Consider the following 24,784-nt stretch of genomic DNA (forward strand, 5'->3'; position numbering starts at 1 on the left):
CCAGGGCCTGGAGGCGGGGCGGAGGAGGGGCAGAGGGGCGGGGCTAATGGCTGGGGGCGGGGTCAGAGCGGGGGCCGGCCCGAGGTGACGTAGGGCGGGCCGAGACGCGCGGAGGCGGCGGCGGTACCTCCTCCTGCTGCTGCTGCTGCTGCGCCCCATCCCCCAGCGGCCGGCCGGTTCCAGCCCGCACCCCGCGTCGGTGCCCGCGCCCCCTCCCCCGGCCCCGCCATGGGCCTCACCGTGTCCGCGCTCTTTTCGCGGATCTTCGGGAAGAAGCAGATGCGGATCCTCATGGGTGAGGCAGACCAAGCTCGCGGCCCGGACGCGAGCGCCGGCCCCTGCGCAGCCCTGCCGCCCCCGCGTCCCTCCAGCCCCCGCTCACCCGTGTCTCCGACCCCGAGTCACCCACGTCCTAACCCCCCGGGGGGCACTAGTCTCGGGTGGATCGTGGTCTGCAGCACCGCCTCCGGGGCCTGACACCCGGAGCTGCGGGCCTGGGTGGGGTGAAGCTCCTTACGCCCCAGCCCGGCTGGTTAGAAGGGAGGATTCCCCGCCCTTGGAGACGACTTTTAAAAGGAGCGCTCGGCGTTTCTCTTGCACCTCTTTCCCCTCAGTCCTCCGCCGCCCCTCGCCCACTCTGGGGGCAGGAGTTGGCGCTCCCCACCCCGACAGCCCTCAAGGCCCCGAAGGTAGATAACACCGCGCACCTGGAGGCGCCCGGGCTCTCCGCCCCCGTCAGCATCGGTTTCTTGGCCTCTCCCCTTCCCTGGGCTCTAGGGGGCTCCCTCGCTCTCATCTCCATCCCTGTGCCCCTCTCCGTTGCAGTTGGCTTGGATGCGGCTGGAAAGACCACAATCCTGTACAAACTGAAGTTGGGGGAGATTGTCACCACCATTCCCACCATAGGTGAGTTCGGAGGCGAGGCCGGGAGGAGCGGGAGCGCGGCGGCGTCCCTTCCGAGGATCTGCTGCGTATTCTGCCCCAGGCCTTTATCTGCGGGGAACTGACCCTGACATTGAATCCTGCTACCTGAGAAGTGGATCAGGGTATCTCTATGTGCGGGATGGATGTGACCTAGCGCCGCCCGGCCTGTGGACTCTCGGGCCTCTTGGGTTTCTTTTCCCTAGGGCCTCAATCGTTGCCTTCTGGTTTTGTGTCCCTCCTGAATCCACTTAGTGTTAATGAGTTCCTTCCTTTCAGGACTTTTGCCTCATATGTTGTACAATTATCTGCAGGCTTCAATGTGGAAACAGTGGAATACAAGAACATCTGTTTCACAGTCTGGGACGTGGGAGGCCAGGACAAGATTCGGCCTCTATGGCGGCACTACTTCCAGAACACTCAGGTTGGGGCTACCCCACCCCCAGGGGAAGAGGTGTTAGGGTTAGGAAGGCTGACGTGTTGGCCCTGAGCCAGGGAAAAACCCTTACAGCCTCTCATCCTCATTTGTAGGCGAGCCTCTCCTCATCCTTCAGATTGCCCTTATACTTCTGAGACTTAGCCAGCCACCTTCCGCTTCTCCTTAGAAGCAGAGTTCTGAATCCAAGCTGCCTGATTTAGGTCTCATCACATGTCTTTCCCTGTTGCCTTGCACTTCTTTTTGCTAGACCGCTTGCCTGAGGGCAGAGGCTGCATCCGTTGCAGGATGTCTCCAGTTTGTGCTAGGATATCTGCAGATTGTTACGGAATGAGCAGGCTTACTAGATGAGCAGGCTTTAGACACAAATAAAGACGGCCGAAAAGCAAAGGGTCCAGAGGAGGCTGTGTGTGTCCCAGACTTGGGAGATAGCTCCTCCTCCCTGTCTTCCTTTGCACCCAGGGCCTCATCTTTGTGGTGGATAGTAATGATCGAGAGCGGGTCCAAGAATCTGCTGACGAACTCCAGAAGATGGTGAGCACCCAGAGCCCTGGGGAAGAGAAGTCTTTGTGCCAATGTGAGAGTCAGAAGGTGCCTCACGGGCTGCGAACGTACCTCTCTTTGTGGGCACAGTCACTAGAAGTAATCATCCTGTTTTGAATCGCAGTCAGGTGGAAAGTATAAGACTGACTTTTCCCTTGAATTTTCTCTCCTGTCTTCACAGCTGAGTCTGAGAAGTTAAGTGGGGAGGGGGGAGTTATACCAGGTGGAGGGAAACATCCTCCTACTTTCTTGTTTTGCCATTTGGAAATGTCATCTTGACTAGGGCAAGTAGTCTAATTTGAAAAAGACCCTTGCAGGACTTAAGGCCAACATGGCCTTAAGCAGTTGGTAACTCTCTGTCTTGTGTTCAGTAGATGACACAGTATTCTGTTTTTCCCACAAATATGCTAGAAGGTGGGAGGGGGCTCCCTGCACAGCTGCGTCCCACCCACCCTGTTCACCTCCCCCAGCTGCAGGAGGACGAACTGCGGGATGCGGTGCTGCTGGTGTTTGCCAACAAGCAGGACATGCCCAACGCCATGCCTGTGAGCGAGCTGACCGACAAGCTGGGGCTACAGCACTTGCGAAGCCGCACGGTAAGGGCCCGCCTGGCCCCAGGAAACCCCAGGCCTGGCAGGAAACAAAGGCATCTCCTTTTTTTCCCCTGCTGCTGACCTCTTTCTTTACCCCTCCCCACAGTGGTACGTCCAGGCCACCTGTGCCACTCAGGGCACAGGCTTGTACGACGGGCTGGACTGGCTGTCCCACGAGCTGTCAAAGCGCTAGCCAACCAGGGGCCGGCCCCTGCTGCCCAGAAGCTCCCGCGTGCATCATCCCGGGAGGACCAGACTCCCGGACTCCTCAGGCAGTGCCCTTCCCTCCCAGCTCCTCCTCCCCCGCAGACACAGGCCACTGCTCCTGCCTGCATGTTCTCTCTCTTTTGGGAGCCTGGAGCCTCGCTCTCTGGGCATGGAGGGATCTGATCTCCTGCCCGCTGGGACCTGTGGAAAGGGGTTTCCAGGGCCAAGGCCCCTTCTTCCAGAAGAGGAGCAGGGATCTGGGTTTAGTTTTTTTTCTTCCATTTCGGGTGTACCCTTTGGGTCAGGTGGGGAGGGGAGGTGAGGGCTCCGGGTGGTGCTATGATGTGGCACTGGATATTGAGTAATAAATTTGCTGTGGTTTGTACTCCGTGTTGTTTGTAGACTACAAGGGGGGGGGGGGGGGCTGGGTTACTGGCTGCAAAGATAATATGGTCGTTGCGGAGGCAGGGGTCAAAGCTGCTAGGGCTTCCCTGGTGGCTCAGTGGTAAAGAATCCACCTGCCAATGCAGGAGACACAGGTTCAATCCCTGGGTCGGGAAGATCCCCTGGAGGGAGGACATGGCAACCCACTCCAGTTTTCTTGCCTGTGAAATCCCATGGACAGAGGAGTCTGGCAGGCTGCAGGCCATGGGGTCTCAAGAGTTGGACACCACTGAGAGACTAAACGACAATAGCAAAGCGGCTAAGGCTGCCAAGCCAACCCCTTACCCCAAGCACACACACTCAACCTTACCCTCATATAGCTCAGCTTCTCCCTCCTTACTCTCAAGACTAGAAGTATTTAGGGCCCCCAGTGGAGGAAATTCCATTCCTTCCCCAATTCCAAGGGGCCTTTGCTGTGCATAGCAGGCTCTACCTTCATGGGTTCGTAAACCACCTGACTCCCATTTCCCATCCACCTCCCAGCTACTTAGAGCAGTGGTTCTTAATGACTATGCACACTGAAACTTGAGGTAGGGGGAATATTAAGAATAAGGGCCCTGAGGCACACTTCTGAAAATGATTCTTCGGGACTGGTCTGAGACCCAAAAATCTGCATCTCTAAAACTAACCAGGTGATTCTGTCACTCAGTGTCTATTGGCCTTATTTTATAAAACCTTGGTAGGACTTCCCTGGTGGCTCAGATGGTAAAGAATCCACCTGCAATGCGGGAGGCCTGGGTTCGATCCCTGGGTCAGGATCGAGTGACTAAGTGCAGGCAGGGTCTGGGGAGGGCTTCCCAGGTGGCGCTAGTGGTAAAGAACCCACCCGCCAGTGCAGGAGATGTAAGAGACATGGATTCCATCCCTGGGTTGGGAAGATCCCCTCAAGGAGGGCTTAGCAACCCACTCCAGTATTCTTGCCTGGAGAATCCCCATGGACAGAGGAGCCTGGTGGGCTATAGTCCATAGGGTCGCAAAGAGTCAGTCAGGACTATAGTGACTTAGCATGCACACAGGGCATGGGGATTATAGTCCCTTACTGGGCACCACTGCGCTCTTTCTACGTGGGGAGACTCCACCTACAGGGAACAGGAAGATACGTGTACAGGATCAAGTGTGTAGAGTATTCTCCAAGTGTGGTTCACTCTGCCTTTTTCCCTTTGCATTCCAGCAAAGCTCGACAAACCCACCATCACCACCACTTATTCCTCCCTTATTTCATGTTGCTGGTTTCTCCAGGGGCTAGACTGGTTTTCTCCATGAGCTTTGGAGGCAGTGGGTTCTGGAGGCTCTTGGCCAGCGGAGACTGGTAAGGGAGGGGTTGGTATCTTTAGGGGCGACCTGGCTGGCTGCCAGCAGCAACACCCTTGGGGACTGAGGAGGGTGCCCTGGGCCATTCTCTGTACCCTGCATTTCTGATAAGCATGAGTAATCTGACCCTTGATGAGTATCTAGGGTTTCCTTACACTCACTGAAAAGTATCTCCTGAGACCATTCGGCCTCATCCACCCAAGAGCCGTAAAAGTTAATAGATTTTTCTTGGATATCTTGAATTCTAAAAACACTTGCGCCCCAAGGGAGCCAGGCAGAATCCACTTCCTAGAAAGGAAAGAGGTTGATTTCTATCCTGTGATTAAAATGAGGCACACAAGTGAAGAGGGGAGAGACTTGCCTGAAATCACACGTGGTCGCTGGCCCAGGCTGAGTTCTGATTCCCAGACTGAGCTAGCTTGATGCCTGGAGGGATGTGGGGAGGCGAGTGCCAGAGGCTCTGGACCCACTTCCTCTGGGTTGATGCTGCTGTTCAGTGCCCTTTCCCCTCATGGTGGGACAAGGCACAGCCCCCACAGTCACAATGCTCCCGGGTCACAGAGGCGCTGGGCCCTGGGCCAGCCTCTGCCTGGAAAGTTTACTCTGGAAACATCTTCCGGTGGGTACTAAGGGCCTGATTCCAGGCCCTATGGCCTGTGGAACCTCACCACTGGGGGGAAGGCTGGGCCGGACTGAGTCATCACCTGTGGGGCTGGCCCCATGGAGGAGGTGGAGTGGACGCCAAGACAACCCAGGGCCGAGGACCTAAGGGTTGGGCTCATCAGCTGGGCAGGATCCTACCTCACTTATGAACCATATAAGAATACGGTCACAGCTACAGCAAAGGGCTTGGGCCGGAGACAGGTAACAGAGCAAACCTGCACTGGAACCCTTTTTCTGGTAGCCACGCTGTATGAGTGTGTGTGTGTGTGTGTCTGTGTGTGTGTGTGTGTGTGTCTGTGTGTGTGTCTGTGTGTCTGTGTGTGTGTGCATGTGGATATGTTTTCAACCTAATCACTTTTCTAGGCTCTGCCATTGAGAAGGCAAGCCAGGCTTTTGCTCACAGGCCTCCATTGCATCATCTCCCTGTCTCTAAACCTGTCCCACATGGTGAAGCCTCAGCCCTGGCTTTGCTAACCTTGTCTTGCTCTGGCTGCTCCCCATCCTCTATCCCAGCACAGAAGGGTTGTGTTATCACCAAAAGGAGAGGAGGAGAGCCCAAGCTAGAAGGCAGGATTGCAGGCGTCCGGGGAGGTTGGACCAGTGGAGTTACTGCAAGTTCTACATCTTGGCTGTAATTTGAGAATGGGGTACTCTAGAAGCCATTGGAGAGTTGGTCTTTATTTTACAGAGTGCTGTAGCCACCTCTGGGATGGTGCTAGAGAGAGAGGCAGTAACAAGTTCCTCTTGCTTGTAACAAACTGATCACAGCTGAAACAGAAAATTGCATCTCGACTGTCTGTGCGCCCATCCTCATCCCCGGACCCCATGGCCTGCCTGTCAGAAGTCTTGCTTTTCTCCTGCCGTGTTGGAAAAGTGGTTCTGGTGGGTGGATGTGTTGGCTGATTGTGCTGTCCAGAGGAAATAGTGAGAAAAGAGAGAAGAAAGACTTAACCCAAAGCTTTTATTGGAAAATTAGGTATTTAAGGAAGTGATCAAGGAAGAGAGAGGGAGTTTTACCTTCCATTACCTGGAGGAGGTGGTTACCTACAGTGTCTCTTGGGATCTTGAGAAGCCCTTTGGCTCCAGTGGTGGAAGTACCCTGAGATCTTTTGATTACCACTGAACATGAGAGTAGAAGAGAGGACAGTTAGGAGGCCTATGTAGAGGGAAGGTAGTTGATCTCAGTGAAGGTCCTGGAGCGATGCCAGGGGTGATGGATAGAGGGTTCCTCAGTCTAGCCTCTTTGCAGGACTAATTTCCCTCTTCTCCCTCCCGATGCCTCCAGACCTGGGAGATCCTAGTGAGCAATGAGCATGAAACACAGGCTGTGGTACGACTAAGAAGCTTGCAGGGTCTCTACCTTCTGTGCGAGGCAGATGGTTCTCTGTGCTACGGGCGGCCAAGGACAAGCCATCATGGGTGCTTCCTCATCCGTTTCCACCGCAATGGCCAATGGACCCTCCAGTGCATCATCAGTGGTCGCTACCTGGAATCTGATGGCGAGGATGTTTTCTGTACCTCCCGGGTCCTCTCAGCTTACCACATGTGGACCCCCCGGCCAGCCCTGCATGTCCACGTGATCCTCTTCAGCCCCCTCAACCACTGCTATGCCCGGGCTGACCCTACCATGGGCCGAGTCTGGGTAGATGCACCAATTCCCTGTCTGGAGGAATGCAGCTTCCTGTTGCACTTCCAAGATGGATGCTACCACCTGGAGACCTCTGCACACACCTTCTTGTCCCACTTAGACCGGCTGGTCTCCCAACCCTCAACGCAGACAGCTTTTCACATGCAAGTGCGTCCTGGAGGGCTTGTGGCACTGAGCGATGGGGAGGGAGGCATGCTGTATCCACAGGGCACACGCCTGCTCCTGAGCCTGGGCTCCAATCCCCATGGAGGCGAGGAGTGGTTCATCCTACAGCGCTGCCCAACATGGGTTAGCCTCACGTCCAAGGCTCGGAAGTTCCTCTCCGTCATCTATGGCAAGTGCTGGGTCTAACAGCCACAGGGGGAGGGAGGGCTGGTTGCTTAAAAGAGGAAAATTTGTTTGGGATCAGAGAGGATTTTTGAACCTGGTGATTAAGGAAGATCCTGAGGTCCCCAGAGGATCTCTGATGCCATGGAGATGGGCTATAAAGTAGGGTCACAGACTTGCAAGAAAAGTGGCCCGGGTCTTCTCCAGGCTACTATGGGCCAAGATGAGAAAGGCTGAGGAGGGAAAGCAGAGGGAATGCCAGTTATCCAATGTGGAGGAGGGGCTGAGACTGAGACTGGGGCCAGACTCAGGCTTCTTTGGACATCTTCTTCCTCTGTAGACGTGGAGGTGTGTGCTGCCTCTGAGCACATAAGCCCAATGTCGTTGTTCCAGTTTGAATGTGACAATGAGACCCCCACCTTGCAGCTTCGTTCAGCCAATGGCTGCTACCTAGCCCAGGTGAGAGCTTGACTTTCTGGACAAGAGAACCCTTAAGCCCTGAAATCTCCCTCTCTAGACTCGCTTTTTCCTTCTTCAGGACAAATGATCTGATGATGAGATGAAGTATGGAGGCCCTTGTCAATAAACTCTTATTTTCATCCAGTGGGCACACTTTCATCCAAACAGACCTCTTTTAAAAAAAGAAAATTTAAAAACACTTTATTGAGGCATGACTTACACACAATAAAATGCTCACATTTTAAGTGTACGATTCAATAAGTTTTGACAAATATATACAATCATGCTGCAACCATGTCACAAATTAGAAAATATTTCTGTCATCACAGAAATTCCCCTCTGGCCCTGCCCACTACCACCAATATGCATTCCGTCACTATAGATTAGATTTACTTGCTCTTGAGTTTCATATAAATGGAATCATACAGTATCGCAGTATATATGCTGCTTTCACTCAGGATAATGTTTTTGAAATTTGTCCATGATGTCACATGTATCAGTAGTTTGTTCCTTTTTATTGATGGATTGTATTCCATAGCGCTAATCACAAACACAAACGTAATTCGCTTATACCTTCACTTATTGATGAATACTTGACTTGTTTCCAGTTTGGGCCATTGTAAACAAAGTTACTATGAACATTCACGTACAAGCCTTTTTGTGGGCCTGTGCTTTTCAGTTATCTTAGGCAAATAGGTAGGAGTGGAATTATTGGGTCATGTGATAAATGTGTATTTAACTTCTTAAGAAAATTTCAAGCATTTTTCTAAAGTCATTGTACTGCTTTACGTTCTCACCAGTAATGTGTGAGAGTTCTAATTGCTCCATCTCACTAGCACTAGGTCTTACCTGTCTTTTTAACTTCAGCCACTCTAAAATTAAATGTGTAATACCTATTTTATTGTGGCTTTGATTTGGATTTCCCTTATAATTAATAAATTTGAGCATCTTTTCAGGTTCCTATTGGTCCTTTGTAGATCTTCTCTGATGGGTGTCTGATCTTTTGCTGTTTGTTATTGTGTTGCTTGTCTTTTTATTGAGTTGTCAGAGTTTTGGTGTGTTCTAAAATAAAGTCCTTTGTCAGATTTATGCATTGCAAACATTTTCTCACAGTCTATGACTGACCTTTTCATTTGATTAATAGTGTGTTTCGAGCACCAATTTTTAATTTTGATGAAGTCCAATTTCTCCATTTTATAAGTGGTTAGTGCTTTTTGTTTGGCCCCAGGAAATCACTGCCTACCTCAAAGTCACAAAGAATTTCTCCTGTGTTTTCTTCTAGATGTTTTATAGGTTGACTTTCACTTTTATGTCTATGATACACTTTGAAATGATTTTGGAGTCTAGGTCAAAGTTCATTTCTCTCCGTATAGACACAGCACAGACTGGAGAAGTGGGAGAGCTGAGCTCACAACATGTTTTCCAAAAAAGCATCTGAAGGCATAAGCATACCCTGAGAGAATTAAAAAAAAAAAAAAGAGCTAGAGGGTGGAATATGGGAAGGAGAGTCTAAGAATAAAAATAACAAGAAAAAAGCTGAGAGTCTGAGTCTTTGCTTCCCTTCTCTGTTCCCAATATTCTCCTCAGAGACGCCACAGGGCGGTGATGGCTGATGGGCACCCAGTGGAGTGTGAAACCTTCTTTCGTATGCACTGGAATTGTGGCAGGATCCTCCTGCAGTCTCCCAATGGACGCTTCCTGGGCATCGCAGCCAATGGCCTGCTGATGGCCAGTGCCACCGTTCCAGGTAGGCGAAGCAGCCCCTGCCAGGTTAGTCCAAGTCAGAGTCGCTTTCAGAGGGAGCTTGGCAGAAGCTATGGTAGAAAGTTATGGTTATGGTAGAAAGACCACCACGGTTGGGGGCAGAAGATTCGGGTCTGTATCACCTGCTGCATCACCAACTCAACGGACATGAATTTGAGCAAACTCTGGGAGACAGTGAAGGACAGGGGAACTTGGTGTGCTGCAGTCCATGGGGTCGCAGAGTCAGATACGACTTAGCAACTGAACAACAGCCTGCTGAGTCACTGACTTTTCATCATCACTTGGGTAACCCCCTTATCTGAGGTTCAGTTTCATTGTCTCTATCATCAGTGGAGGTGATAGCCAACCTGTCTGCCTCAGAGGTTTCCATGAAGATTCAATAAGTCACTCATCTCAAAGGAAAGAAGAATATTAAAATGTCTTGGCCTCCATGCTGTAATGAGTGTTTTCATAAACATTTCACCAGCACCTGGCGTGAGCCCTGGCACATGATAACTGTTCACTAAATATTAGGATATTGATGATACCCTTTTGCCATCAGGGCCCGTCTCCCTGCTTCCATCTGGGAAAGCATCTAGAGACAGCCCATCCAAATACCTTCTTCCTGCTTCTTTCAGGCCCAAATGAGGAATTTGGGATTCGATTAGCCAACCGTCCCTTCCTCGCCTTGCGGGGTCGGTATGGGTATGTGGGTACCTCATCAGAACACGACCTCCTGCAGTGCAATATGGATCAGCCAGATTGCATTCACCTGCTGCCCTGCCGCCAGGGCATCTACCACTTTCAAGGTGAGGAGCTCTACTTCCTCACCTCTGGCTTCATGATCTAGCCCAGCCTTAGCCTCAACTAAGACTTCAGGGACTGCCACTCAAGGCCCACTTTTCATAGGAGAAAAAACAGAGTTTCTGTTTGCTCTTATACTGCAAGGCTCCTGGAGTAGGTGAACAGAACAGAAACTGTTCTCCTATGTTCCCAGAGAGGGACCTGCCAAAACAGGCAGGGTAGGGTAGTCCGGGAGGGGTGGTGGGCCTCCTGACAGCCTCCTCAGAGGTGGTACTGAGAGAGACCCCCCAACTCCAGAATGGCCCACCAATCTGAGCTCTTCCCTCCCCAGCACAGGGTGGATCCTTCTGGTCAATAACATCCTTCGGCACCTTTCGGCCTTGGGGAAAGTTCGCCCTCAACTTCTGTATCGAGCTTCAGGGCAGCAACTTGCTCACCGTGCTGGCACCCAATGGCTTCTACATGCGATCCGACCGAAGTGGTACCCTGTTGGCAGACAGCGAAGACATTACCAAAGACTGTATTTGGGAATTTTAGGTAAGGACCCAGGAGTCTGGGAGCAGAAGCTGATGAGGAGCAGCAGAAGAAGGCAGGAGGGTGCGGAGGCATGTGAGAGCAAAACCAATATGCACCCCAGGCTGGTATCTGTCCCATGGCTGGATCCACTCCCGACCTTTATTCCAAATCCGTGCCTTTTCTCATGGGGCTTCTAGACCTAGACTTGCTGGAGAGAGGAGGAGTCAGATCTAGGCTTCTCACTATCACATCACACTGACTCTTGTGCTTGCAAGTTAGACTGCAGGGGACAAGATGAGGGGGTACTTGTGTATCTGTCTCTCTTCATTAAGAGGCAGAGTTTTTCCCCCTTTGTAGGGAAGACTGGTAACTTTGAAGGGTATCTTTTCCATCCTAGGTACTTTCTACCCCTACACCTCAGATCCTTGGGGGTACTAATGGCACCCAGATTTATCTGCAGCCTGATCCTTCTCCTGAAGTCTAACCTCATCTCTTTCCAACTTTCTGACTGACAGTTGACTTGACTTCATCCTGCCATCTCCTCCAAATGAGCCTCCTCACCCTCCCCTTCAAAGGTGATCCTTCCTGCCTTCCCCATGGCCATAGAGGGCACCACCATCCTCTCAAACACTCAGGCTCAAGACTCAGCGCCATCTCTGCTTCCTCCCTTGTGTTCCCTTCACCAAACCCTGAAAACTCCAGTATTTCCTTGGCAGAGCCTCTTGAGTGCTTCAGTTCAGTCGCTCAGTCGTGTCCGACTCTTTGCGACCCCATGGACCACAGCACGCCAGGCTTCCCTGTCCATCACCAACTCCCGGAGTTTACCGAAACTCATGTCCATCGAGTCGGCAATGCCATCCAGCCATCTCATCCTCTGTCGTCCCCTTCTCCTCCTGACCCCAATCCCTCCCAGCATCAGGGTCTCTTCCAATGAGTCAGCTCTTCGCATGAGGTGGCCAAAGTATTGGAGTTTCAGCTTCAGCATGAATCCTTCCAATGAACACCCAGGACTGATCTCCTTTTGGATGGACAGGTTGGATCTCCTTGCAGTCCAAGGGCTTCTCAAGAGTCTTCTCCAACATCATAGTTTAAAAGCATCAATTCTTTGGCGCTCAGCTTTCTTCACAGTCCAACTCTCACATCCATACATGACCACTGGAAACACCATAGCCTTGACTAGACAGACCTTTGTTGGCAAAGTAATGTCTCTGCTTTTTAATATGCTGTCTAGGTTGGTCCTAGCTTGCTTCTTAGTAATTACCATAATTACTGGCACAAAGGGCTTCCTTGGTGGCTCAGAGGTTAAAGCATCTGCCTCCAATGCAGGAGACCCAGGTTCGATCCCTCGGTTGGGAAGATCCCCTGGAGAAGGAAATGGTAACCCACTCTAGTATTCTTGCCTGGAGAATCCCATGGATGGAGAAGCCTGGTAGGCTACAGTCCACAGGGTCGCAAAGAGTCGGACACGACTGAGAGACTTCACTTCACTTCACTGGCACAATTGTGTGGCAGGCTTTCCACCAAGAGCCTGCAGTGCAACAAGGGCTCCCCAGCCACCAGGCCCATCCCTACCTGATCTCCTCTCCACCATAAGTCCACTTTTCTAAGCTGCTGCCTCCATTCCATCTTTCCCTGTTTATAACTCTTCAGGGTACCTCACTCCTCTTAGCCCTGCCCCTTCACAATCATCCTCTCTTTCCTGGCTTAGGAAGTCAGGAGGATGTAGAAAGAGATTCAGTTTTGATATTATATAGACCTGGAACCAAAACTAGCAAGGCGTGATCCTTTCTAGCTTTATAACCCCAAGGAAATTGCTCTAACATTTCTAGGCCTTGGTTTCCTTATCTGTAAAATGGAAATAATGTCTGCTTCATAGGGTGGTATGAGGGGTCAGTGACTGTATGCCTCTAAATAGAGATCCCCATATTCATTCACTCTTTTCCTTCATCTTCTATTGATTTTCTACATAAACCCTTTAATTGTGGCAAACTGGAAAACAAAAGGAAATCCCACTAAGTCGTTTCCTTATCTAATCCATGAAGGATTTGGATTGCACTAGATTTCTCTTTCCAGGCCTGACATTCTAGTAGACATTCCATCAAAGTGGTTAAGAGTTCATTTCTGGACTCAGAGCTGGGTTCTAATTTGATGCTTATTAGCAAAATTGGTTGTTTGACCTTGGGCCAATGAACCTCTCAAAGTCTGTTTCTTGTAGGTGAAATGGGAATACAGTGTGACTCTCGTGGGATTATTATGTTACATGAGCTGATGACAGTGAAATGCTTAGTAAGCAGCTTGGCACCTTGCACACCCTCATGCCATCAGATGTCTTCCTCAAGTCAGTTTGAATTCTTAGGAAGTCTAACCTGTTGGTTGTAGTCTCCCTGTGAATTCTGGTGGTATTTTGCACCATTCATTGGATTTTTCAAAATCACTTCTACTGCTCTTTCCTATAAACTAACCTCTCCTCTGTCCCCGTGGCCCTTCCTCAAGAAAGGAACAAATGACTTTATCTTCTCTCTTCCCACTGGGTCTCACCAGGTTTTTTTCCTAAATGCTAGAAATCAGCAAATGACCAACTGAAGGTTTCTATTTCCTCTTTCCTCCCCAGGTCAACAGGATGCCACCTATCGAAATCCAAATCTTCCAGGAGAAACTACTACACTAAACCAAACAGGAACCCCAGAGTCAAGATCCATGAGAAGAATATCTGTAACACAACTTTTCCTACCCAGTTTAGCAAAACACCTGTTTTGAGCAACAATACATCACAAACGGCCACCCCCAAGACCCTGGTGTGCATCTGACTTGAGAGTAGAGGTGTGAATGTGGGTGGCAACTGAGACTCCAGGTCACTTCAAGTGGTGTCCAGAAGAGGGGAAACCAAATGGTAACCGATTCTTCCACTGATTCTCCCCGTCCCCTCTAGAATCACTAGACTTTTCCCAGAGATCCCATGAAGAATAAGCCTCACTCTGAAGGATTCACAATCCAGATATGACTAGATGTCCTTTTGGTTTAGGACAAAGGAAGGATTATTAATCCTATAGGCACAAGGTAGTTGTAATGACAGCCTATGCATATATAGCCCCCTCTCCCTCCACAGCTTACCGACCATCCCACCTTATCATTTCCTTTTGATCCAGTCAGTAGGACGCAACAGGTATTTTCTCCATCACTGCCCACCATTTACAGGGAGCTGAAGTGATTTGCCCGTGACTGGGAGAAGGCGATGGCACCCCACTCCGGTACTCTTGCCTGGAAAATCCCATGGATGGAGGAGCCTGGTAGGCTGCAGCCCATGGGGTCGCTAAGAGTCGGACATGACTGAGCACTTCACTTTCGCTTTTCACTTGCATGCATTGGAGAAGGAAATGGCCACCCACTCCAGTGTTCTTGCCTGGAGAATCCCAGGGATGGGGGAGCCTGGTGGGCTGCCGTCTATGGGGTCGCACAGAGTCGGACACGACTGAAGCAACTTGGCAGCAGTAGCAGCAGCGGGACCTCTGATGCAATTCTTCAATTAGAGTAGACCCTGATGCCCATGACTCTTTCCATCAAAACAGAGCTTCCAAAATGGGTGTCTTTCTTGCACTGTCTTCATAACATTGGCCCTTAGTGGCATACCATCTGCCCCATTAATGCCTTTCTTGACATAGGCTCTTAAGTACATTTATTTAGAAAGGGATATTTTAATCACTATCATAAAATGGAAGACCAGAATCACTTGCCATGAGCAGAAGTGAAGTGAGAGTTGCTCAGTCATGTCCAACTCTTTGTGACCCCATGACTTTACAGTCCAAGGAATTCTCCAGGCCAGAATACTGGAGTGGGTAGCCTTACCCTTCTCCAGGGGATCTTCCCAACCCAGGGATTGAACCCAGGTCTCCCACATTGCAGGCAGATTCTTTACCAGCTGAGCCACAAGGGAAGTCCAAAAATAATGGAGTGGGTAGACTATCCCTTCTCCAGTGGATCTTCCCAACCCAGGAATCAAAGCAGGGTCTCCTGCATTGCAGGTGGATTCTTTACCAACTGAGCTATCAGGGAAGCCATGAGTAGAAAGTTACCATAAAAATGAATATACTGAAGACAAAAAAAAAAAAAGAATATAATGAAACCAAAGTGATGCCATAAATTTTAGTCGTATTTCTCTTCCTTGACCAAGGTTCAGAGCCTGAAGCTCCCTTTCCCTCTGTTAAAAAAAATAGATTAACAAGTGTTACAGAGTGGCTACAGAATAGAACCAGAATGAAAATTTTCTCTTTGATGCAATCAGAATTGAAAGGGAGTGGAAAAGGGAATAATTTGTGCTCATTGCTGACTCAATATTATATAAAGCAGCATCCAGACAGCTTCTCAAACACTCTCAAAGCCTGAGCCCTACTGCATCATCCCACAACTAGGCCCTGGCTTTTAAGTTTATTGAGAAGATAAGCTGAAACCAGAAGCTGAGAGCGTTTCTGCTTGGGTAGAGGAAAGTGATGTCAAGTTTCTGTAAGTATGTTTTTCCTCAAGAAATATGAAAGAATTTTGTAAACATTTTAATGCAATAAGAGAAGGTTGCAAACACTAAGGACCAGGGCATCTCCTTTCCTAGACAATGTTAAGAATAGGCCAGAGATGTGATGTGGAATCGGAGAAGGCAATGGCACCCCACTCTAATACTCTTGCCTGGAAAATCCCATGGACGGAGGAGCCTGGTGGGCTGCAGTCCATGGGGTCACTAGGAGTCGGACACGACTGAGCGACTTCACTTTGACTTTTCATTTTCATGCATTGGAGAAGGAAATGGCAACCCATTCCAGTGTTCTTGCCTGGAGAATCCCAGGGACAGGGGAGCCTGGTGGGCTGCCGTCTATGGGGTCGCACAGAGTTGGACACGACTGAAGCGACTTAGCAGCAGCAGCAGTGATGTGGAATACAGTCTTCAGAGATAAGACCTTGGGAGTCATTTAATGCAGAATTTCTTCTTCAGCCTTCCCTAAATACATATAGTCAGACACACAGGAATGTATGTGCCCAGGGACACGTGCATGCGCACGCGCACACGTGCATATGTGCTCATGCACACGTGCACACACACACACACACACACACACACACACGTGTGCGCACGCTTTTATGCTCCCCACAAGTTGCCATCCTCAGCTTGAATGTGCTCAGACATGGGGCTTCAGCTTCCAGCTGCTTCCATTGCTGAGGTCAGTTTGGTCATTGAAGTGAATGGCACAATCTCAGTCCCCCAACAAAACCTGGCCCATTTCCCTGGGCCACCTGTCCAGTGGGGCCCCAAGTTGAGAGCAGAGAAGCAGGGCAGAGGCAGGTCACACTCTGTTATCCTTGGAATTTCATGGCAGAGCTGTGCTGTCACATGGAGCTCTCTGTGCTGATGGAAATGTTCTATAATATTTATTGTCCAACACAGTAGCCACAGGCACATGTGACTACTTCCCAGGTGATTTAGTGGGTAAAGAATCCGCGTGCTAATGCAGGAGATGCAGAAGACTCAGGTTCAATCCCTGGGTCCAGAAGATCCCCTGGAGGAGGGCATGGCAACCCGCTCCAGTGTTCTTGCCTGGAGAATCCCATGGGCAGAGGAGACTGTTGGGCTACAGTCCATAGGGTCGCAAAGAGTCGGATACAACAGAAGTGACTAAGCACACACACAGTGTGAGTGAGGAGCTGAATTCTTCATTTTGTTTCATTTTAATCACTTTACTAGCCACATGTGGTTGGTGGCTACTTTTACTGGCATAACAGCTCTAGAGTATTTGATGATAAAGAGACTTATTGAAGGATAACTTCTGGACCAGTACCTTTGCAGATGGGAGTAAATAAACTCTGTCCTGACCCTCACTTTGCACCATCATCATTTCATCCCCATCTCTTCAAAAAGGAAAGAATTTGGAGAGATGAGCCCACCCCTCACTCCAAATATCCCCTCCATCACTTTCCTCCGTGTCCCTCTCTTTTCTTACATCCCTAGGTTTCCCAGAAGGAGCCTGGAGATTTCTCTCTCTAGGGAGACAAAATTGAGACGATTTGGAACTTTCAGAAAAGAAGAAGCAAGCAAACATGCCCCAGGAGCACGTATAAAGGGAGGAGCAGAATATAGAAAGAGGCATTTCCACTCTGTTTGCCGCTGTGCAGAAAATACATATGCAGTTAAGGAGTTCATATGTCTCTTAGATTAAGGAATTATTAGACATTTTCTTAGATGTGGTCACTGTGTTGTAGTTATGTAAGAAAACTTCCCTTATTTTTTGGAGATGCATGCTGGAGGACTCAGGGGTGACAGACATACGTACGTGTGCATACCTGTGGGTATATGAGCACCAAAATACCAAGGCAGATACATATACATACATGTGCAGATACATGCATTCATACATACAGAGATTCGATAGATTGGATGGATAGACAGTAGCTAGATACATAGCATGTTAACACATAAATATATTAGATGATAGCTAGCTAGATACACATTTTCATAGATAGATATTTAGACAGACAGAGGACAAACTGCTTATAATTGTTAAGTGCAGGGATGGGATTATGAATACTCACTTTAAAAACATGATGGACAACAGAACTACTGCCAATTTTAAAAATGTTTTTATTACTGCCAACTGGAAGCCTCGTAAGGCCAATGTGACATGTGGGTGGGCACAGCCTCTCCACTCAGGTGACACACAAGAGGAGCAAGGTCCACAGACGAGAGGAGACACAGGAAGGAGGAGGGGCCGTTCTCTGCTTGGACAGTGGGGTCATATCCTCCCCACCACATCTCCTTTCCACACTGAGCCTCCTTCCTCATCCCAGACCTCACAGTGGGGAGCCAGGCCAATGCAAGGCCTGACGGGCACCAAGACTGGCGATGGGGGCAGAGGAAGGAAGGGCAAGGATGGCAAAGCAGGATGGAGCCCAGGAAGCTCAGCTGTGGGGGGCAGGTAGCCTGCAGGGATGAAGAGAGGTTGAGATTGGGCTTGTTGTTGGCACCCCAGCCCTCCAAGTCACTGATGGGGAGAGAGGCAGATGTTGGCTCTTTAACCTGGATATATACACTCAGATCCCAATCCCGCCCCGTCTTCCTGCTACAGCCCTCAATGGTAGTATACTCTCAGGGGTGCTAGTCTCCCCAACTTCGTGGGCCATGCAAGGAATTAGGAAAGCTGTATTGAGGTTCCCCTGATAAACCTGACTGGAGATCGGGCCTTCCGGTGGGTCAAGGAGTTGGTTTGCCCTCCCCACACCCTGCAGGAGCGCGGCCTGGCACGGATTCTTACCCCAGCAGGACTGGAGACAGGCTTGTGGTGGGGTGTCACTCAGACACCCCTCCGATGCTGTCCCCCAGCACAGTGGATAGGAGGGACCCAGGGATTCCAGGGTAGGTAGGACTGCCTTGGACACACTGCCAGGGGACTGCTTGGAAAGCAAGAGGAAGCCCTCAGCTGCCAGCGACGCCTCCTGTTTAGCATGGCCAGGACCCCTGCCCCCAGGCTGTATCTTGAACAACTTCAGAGGGTACCATTCACACAGTAGACTATAAGGATGGCACTTCCTGGAAGCGTGCACTGTGGGGGCCCAGTGCATCGTAAATTCTAGCTCAGGCCTCCACTGGGAATGGGAGGAGCAGTGACCCCTTCAGCCTTCCCGGTTCACAAACTCCCCCTCTTCCTGGATACCTGTGCAGAGAAGATTCCTGGGGAGGCACTTGGTACAGTCAGACCCCGGGAACCACCTACAAGGTAAAGGAGAATCCACTCAGCAGGAGGAACAAGGGTCTGTGGAGCAGGGGGTGGTGGTGAGAGGCAGGGGAAGTTTTAGGAAAGGCAATGACTTCTGGCAGGGGTGGGAGGGAGTGGATGCTATAGCCCTAAACTGCCTCCTCCCCAACGTGGGTCTTAAAAGACTGGGGAAGAAGGATTAATTTCTAGGGATGATAAATCTGGGGCTGTGCAACCCTGAAGAGCAAGGATTGTGTGTGTCCAGCATCCAATACAAGGTCTGATGCGTGGGATGTGCCAAGTAAATGTTCGGTGGATAGATAGATGGAAGGAAAGATAGGTGGATGGATGGATGGCTGGAAAGACAGGTGGGTGAATGGATGGAGGGAAGGAAGGGAAAGGTGAGTGGATGGAAGGAAGGAAAGGGAAGAAGGAAGGAAGGAAGAGAAAGGTGAGTGGATGGATGAGTGGATGCATGGGCTGAGAAATCACCTGGAAACTGCATATCCCACTTGAGCTTCTCTTGTCGGCGCCATTTGGCCCTTCGGTTGGAAAACCAGATCTGAGGGAGGGCAGAACCATGCAGCTGACTGTGCGCTCCAGGGCCCAGCACCTACCGTTCTCACCCACGTGTTCCTGACCTGGCCTCAGAGAGCAGACCCTTCCCCAGACCCAACCTCCCCGCTTCCTGCTCTGGCCTTTGCTCTCTGACCCCTTCCTCAGCACCAAGGCATGGAGAGGGAGGATGGGGAGGGCAATCAGCAGCAGGGGAACATGGAGGAGCTTGTCTCATTTCTGCTCCAAACAAGCTGGTCTCCACCTTCCCAACCCCTTCTCTACCGCAGCCCAAAGCCTGCCTGGCCCAGACTCTCTGTGCTTGGGGCCTGTGCACGCTGTGCGCCAGGGCTCACTCACCCTCACCGTGTCCTCGGGCAGAGAGGTGGCTGCAGCCAGTTTCCCACGGGCCACTGAATCAGGATACTGCCCACGCTGGAATTCTGCAGAGATGGAGGCTCACACAGCAAGGGCACAGGGAGAGGAACAAGGCCTGCTTCCCCCTCAGCAGCACCCCCCCAACTCCCACCCCTCCTAGGACAACCCTGAACTGCCCTCCTCCTGGAGGCAGGGCCACCTGCAGCCTCCAGCGCTCAGCCGTGGCCCATAGGCCTCCAGGTCCTCACCTCTGTGGCCCCCATCCACCCAGCCCCGGCACCTTTCTCCAGCGCCTCGGCTTGGCCTGGGGAAAAGATTGTCCGATTCCGGTGGCCAGTTCCTGGGTGGGGACCCCGGGGAGCCTCAGAGTCACAGGGCAGAGTTCGAGGAATTGGACCCAAACCAGCTGCAAAGGGAGACAGGAGCTGGAGCAGGTTTGCGACAGCGATTCCTCCGGGGCTGTGGGGCCGGGGCAGTGTGGCTATAGAGAGGAGCTGCCCTGCTGGGACATCCACCGGTACTCGGGGGTTGCTGCAGGGGCACTGGGTGAGGGGCACACTCATACCGTGGTGGGCGCATGCTTAGTATTTGGAGGGAGACAGCTGCAAGGTTTGGTCCAGGCTTGTGTGACCAGATCACATCAAAAGTGGTCTGAGAGGCTGTGATCGAGGCAGAGGGAAGATGTGGAAGCCCAAGTCCTGCCTCCTCAACAGATCCTGTGAACCTGGGGCCTAGGGAGCTGGTCTCCGTTCCAGGACCTGCCAACACCTAGCTAGCGACCTTGGGTAAGTCGCTTCCCTTCCTCTGAGCCTCCATCCTCTCCTGCCAGGAGAGAATAAGACTCCCTGCCAGGCCCTCTCGGTTGACTTGTGGTAAGGGTGATGCAAGAAAGAACAAGAAAGGAACGTGAGAACTGTAAGATGCTTACTTGTGGCTCTGATCATCCCCGGAGGCAGCTCCAAGACCCACCTGGCAACCTGAGATGTATCCAGGGCGGTCTCTGGTCCTCCTGCAATGCCCGCAGGACTCGGTTGATAGAGGAGACCTGAGGATGTGGGGTGTTGAGTAGGAAGACAGTACACAGAGCCGGGAGTGCTTCCTAAGGATGTTTCTCCAACATCCTCTCTCTTTCTCTCTCTCTGTCCCAGCCAATGCCTTACTTCCAAGGGCAGCCTCCTCTCCCCATACTTTCTTCATCTCACCTGTCTCACCACTTTTCAGAAGAGAAACTTCTGTGTCAGAAGAGAGCCCAGGAGCCCTGCCCCCAGCCTGGGAGGCCCCACTGCCAAGTAAGAAGGAATCTACTTCTGCCTCCCCAGACAGCCTGTCTGTGGCTCCAGTTCCGGTTCTGGGGAGGGGAGGGCACTTACACTGGGAGTCTTGTCCTGGGTGCAAAGCCCCTCTGCACAGAGCTGGCGTTGGATCTCCCAGGCAAAGAGGGCCGGGTACTCCCCCTTGAGCTGGGCGATTCGCGCCACCACCGGCGGCGTGGCCAAGCGTGGCTTGCTTCCTCCAATCCCCTTGGGCTCCAAGAGACCTGTGCGATAGTAACGGCCTAGGATCTTGCTCACACAGCCATTAGATACCTGCATCAGGTGAGAGGCAGAGACAGGTAAGGCCTAATGGCCAGAGGAGGAGTGTCCCTGGGACAGAGGAACCTACAAGATCACAGAGTAGAGTCCAGCCCCACCTTCGGAAGTCTGAAGCTCCCTACCCCAGCCCTCAGGGGAGCAGCCCAAGCCCAAAGGCCCTCCCAGTCTGCACCAGCTCCGGACTTGCCTTAAAGGGCCTCCTCTCCCCGCTTCTTGTCCCCATCACTGCGTGAAGGGCCCAGCATCCTACCTTGAGGCTCCGGGAGATGTCACAGGGCCGCATCCCACTGATGGCCAGCCGCACAATCTGTTGCCGGGTATCCAGGGGCAGGGGCCGACCATTCACAAAGAGCCTCCCTAGCTGGTTCACGCTGCTGATCCCTGGGTGGGAGAAAGAGGCATCCAACCCGGCAGCTCCCCTCTCTCCAGTCCACCTGTGGCCAGGATGACCCTCCTGGGAGAGGGTTACCCCTCCAGCCTGCCTTCCCACCGTAGAGAAAATCCTCTCCCTGGGGGATGGCCCCTCTTCTGCTCACAGGGTCCCCCAAACATGCCACTTTCTCTGGGAGCTGGCTCATGAGTGAATCTTTGCTCCTTGGCCATAGGCACTGGCCCTCCCGAGCTTACGGACACAGGGTGGAACAGAGAGACTGTCTGGACTGAGCTCCCTTAGAACGCTGGCCAAGGGCACAGGAAACCACGTGGATGGAAGCAGAACCTTGAACCATTTCTTCCCTCCTTTTGCTACCTGTCCTTCCAGCTTCTCTCGGGCATCTTACCATCTTGCGGCATGCTCCAGGCTGAGCCTCCTCTCAAAGGACAGGCACTGGAAAGACTGGGGAGGGGAGTTTCTCCTGGGAGGTCCTTCTTTGTTCTCGGGACTGAGCCTACAATAATCCAGGGTTCTTTGGGTGGAATCTCTCGCTTGGAATGATCTTGGGATGGGGTTTTGTGATAGAGGATAAGGTTTCTAAAATTTGCCAGTAGATTGGTTACAAAGATTCAAATTCGTTTTACTAAACCTTTGAATTAAAACATCACAGAGTTAGGGGACTTCCCTGGTGGTCCAGTGGTTAAGACACAGCACTTCCGGTGCAGGGTATGTAGGTTGGATCCCTGGTCGAGGAGCTAAGATCCCTCAAAAGCCTTATCAGCCCCCAGGAGGTGATACACTTGGGGCAGGGGTCCTGCCTCCTAAGCTCAGGAGGTTCTGCCCAGCCAGGGAGAGCACCAGGGACCACAGATCCCCATCACCCTGGTCCAGGGCTGGGAACCACATTCAAGGCTCTGCCTGCAGTCTCATGCAGGTTATGTTCTCCAAACCACCAGCCAGAAAGCTTCCTTCAGAGCACCTTAAGGGAGGGTCTTGCTCTGTGTTTTATGCTCCCCAGGAAGGTCTGGGGAGACAACCAGGGCTCGTCTCTACCCCCAGGCATTGTAGCTCAGGCCCCACCCCCTGGAACTAGAGATGAGCAAGCCTGAAGTCTCCCAGAAGACACCTCTCTTGACACCTTCTAACCCACTGGGGTTGTTGTTTCTTGTTAACTCTGGAGAGTTCTAGATCTCATACTCTCAGAGGTCAGCTCTCCAGGGCCAGACACTCATTCCTTCAATTACCATTTACTGAAGGGATGTAGAAGGGAGGGAGGGAGAAGCAGGAAAGGGCTGTCTCTGAGCTGCATAGATGCCAAGGTGAGCATGAGAGAGTCTTTGGTCAGCTAGGGACACAGGTCATGAACCACCATGTCTGTCTTGCTTTTAACGGCTAGACATGGCAGTTGAAGCCACCTCCTTTCATGCCTGGACCCCCAGCAGGTCTGAGGGTCACCCCAGAGAATAGCTTATGCTTCGATCTTTCCTGTAATAACCACACCATCTCGACTTAGTTAACTAATCTGCAATTATTTACTGAACATGGTATTAATTATGAGTACACAGCTGGTTGTTCAGGATGAAGGGAGTAAAATGGAAAAGGACAAGGCTTTTTGCTCTCCAAGAGATCACAGAGCAGCCAGGAAGAGGAGACTAGTGCTGGGGAGAAAACAATGAACTCAGGAGGGACTTGAGAAACTCAGGAACTGAAACAGCTTTTACTCACTCCTCTCTAGACAGAGAGAGACACATTCCCCTACCAGTTCTCATCTTTCCAGAGAGTCAGGAAGGCAGGCAGAGGTTTCTCCAGAAAGAAAACTGAGGGACAAATTGGGGTTCTCACAAATAAGAGGCTACCCAGGGAGTGAAGTTCAGGGAAGTGTTGAAGCCAGTCCCTCCTCAGAAGCTGAAATTTCCAGCTTCTAATCCTGAGGCTCTCTTTCTCTGCCTCCACCCCTGCCACCACAAAAGCAATGGAGAGAAGAAAGTCAATCTGGGTACTTTAAGGGCTGTGTCAAAAGCTCAGAAAATCAGCCAAGCCCTGACTCCTTGAGAGGACTCTGTCCTCCCCTCAGTGACTAGAGCTCAAGAGGAGCTGTGGGGGCTCAGGTTCAATATCCAAACCTAAAATCCCCCCAACTCAAAATAGTAACCCATTCCCAGTCACTGCACCACACGTTTCCAACATTCATATTGACTTTCTGAGGAGACAACCGGTCCTCACAAGATGGGAGAGCAGGAGAGGGGGCTGAAGGGGCAGGAAGGAGGTGGCTGCAGAGACAAAGGAGGAGAGAGGTTGGCTTGGCCGCACAAAGACATGGAGCCAGCCTGGGAGGCAGAACAGACAATGAGCCGGAGGTGAGCTACCTGTGTGGAGGCACTGAGGTGAGAGCTTCGACGCTTCAGGAGTCTCAGGCTCCTGATCTGGGCTCCTGAGACCCCTGCAGTCTCCAGGGAGAGTGCTGGTCTGGTCCTGGTAACAGCCTCCTCTCTGTTTCTGCTTCAGTCCCGCCAGGGGGTCCAGAGCTACAGAGAGCCCGGTGATCAGGAGCAGAGGGCAGCCTTCTGGGAGCAGCCAGTGATGTCACAGGCCATGAGCAGAGGAGAGAGGAGGAGGGAGGTGTGCATGGGGCTGACTGACGCCGGCCCTGACTCAGGGCAAACCACAGCCAATGACCCACTGTGTCCTTCCACTGGAAGTCCTCAGAGCCCATGTTGCCCCCACCTGCCAGCCTGAAGCAGGGCCAGAGCTGGTCTCACCCAGGCCTCCCAGCCCCTGAGCACACCCACTCAGGGGCCAGCGCTCCTGAAGTGAATGAGGAATAAGGAAGATGGGGGAATTTCAGACTGTGTCTCCAAGTCTTCAGGTGCTCAGAAGCCCAAACGTGACTTCCAGAATCACGGACATAGCCTCCCACCCAGAATGAACTTTTGGGTTCTGGGTCAACTCCTGAGTCCTGTGTTGGTTGAAAAGATAAATGGGTACATAGACCAACACCTAAATACTGGCCAAGTTGGCCCATGAATCTCTCAGAGAATGAGGTATGTGTAGAAAAGAGTGTCACATGGCACCAGTTCTTCCCGAGTGTCCTAACCAAACCTCCAACTGGCTCCTTGACTGAGGTGATGCCCAGGATGAGTCTTGCTTAGGAATTGGGGGACCCTGGGATTCAGAACACTGTCAACAGGGTTGATGGAGGGAATAAGCCTCTGAGGGGAGTTAGGTTGCAGGTGGGGTGTCTATCCATTTCTAGATTTATCAGGCTCCATTCCACTAAGGATATGGTGGTTTTAGACTCTAAGTTATGAATGACACTCCTGTTCCCACCATGGACACCACAGGGTACCCGGATCTTTGTCGGGGTGGAAGGCCCAGCAGCTGGAAAGGAGACAAAGCCCCCAGCGCATGGAAGCTCTGTTGCCACCTCCAGCATGGGCAGATCTCTTGTGAAGGAGGCAGCATGGAAAGCTCTTTGGGTCCATCCCATACTTTGGATTCTGAGAGACCCTCTCAGAAGTCAGGCTGAAAGTAATCAGGGTGT

General features: G+C 51.6%; 3 protein-coding genes across 4 annotated transcripts; 2 read left to right on the top strand and 1 right to left on the bottom strand.

Annotated features, from left to right (window-relative positions):
• Nucleotides 1-80: 80 nt before the first annotated feature.
• ARF5 (ADP ribosylation factor 5) lies at nt 81-3,085 on the top strand. Of its 2 annotated transcripts, none has more exons than XM_055589518.1 (6): nt 81-295; nt 826-906; nt 1,236-1,345; nt 1,820-1,934; nt 2,371-2,496; nt 2,600-3,085. In XM_055589518.1, the coding sequence occupies exons 1-6, from the start codon at nt 229-231 to the stop codon at nt 2,881-2,883; spliced, it is 783 nt and encodes a 260-aa protein (XP_055445493.1). In that variant the 5' UTR covers nt 81-228; the 3' UTR covers nt 2,884-3,085. The 2 variants fall into 2 exon arrangements, with proteins under 2 accessions (XP_055445493.1, XP_055445494.1); XM_055589519.1 differs by having other exon boundaries at nt 82-295; nt 1,820-1,891; nt 2,600-2,837.
• A 2,822-nt stretch (nt 3,086-5,907) lies between these two features.
• On the top strand, nt 5,908-13,524 carry FSCN3 (fascin actin-bundling protein 3). Its single transcript, XM_055589520.1, has 7 exons — nt 5,908-6,000; nt 6,404-7,100; nt 7,434-7,552; nt 9,140-9,299; nt 9,934-10,104; nt 10,431-10,636; nt 13,227-13,524. Exons 1-6 carry the CDS (start codon nt 5,944-5,946, stop codon nt 10,634-10,636), a joined length of 1,410 nt encoding a protein of 469 aa, XP_055445495.1. The 5' UTR covers nt 5,908-5,943; the 3' UTR covers nt 13,227-13,524.
• A 3,861-nt stretch (nt 13,525-17,385) lies between these two features.
• Nucleotides 17,386-23,956, bottom strand: PAX4 (paired box 4). The gene is made up of 11 exons (XM_055589385.1): nt 23,884-23,956; nt 23,610-23,768; nt 21,121-21,251; nt 20,649-20,864; nt 20,248-20,323; nt 19,559-19,684; nt 19,261-19,343; nt 18,838-18,907; nt 18,304-18,359; nt 17,905-18,043; nt 17,386-17,573 (listed from the first exon to the last, which is right to left on the bottom strand). Exons 1-11 carry the CDS (start codon nt 23,954-23,956, stop codon nt 17,386-17,388), a joined length of 1,317 nt encoding a protein of 438 aa, XP_055445360.1.
• Between the last annotated feature and the right edge of the window lie 828 nt (nt 23,957-24,784).

Source organism: Bubalus kerabau, chromosome 8 (assembly GCF_029407905.1).
Source record: "Bubalus kerabau isolate K-KA32 ecotype Philippines breed swamp buffalo chromosome 8, PCC_UOA_SB_1v2, whole genome shotgun sequence".
NCBI lineage: Eukaryota > Metazoa > Chordata > Mammalia > Artiodactyla > Bovidae > Bubalus > Bubalus kerabau.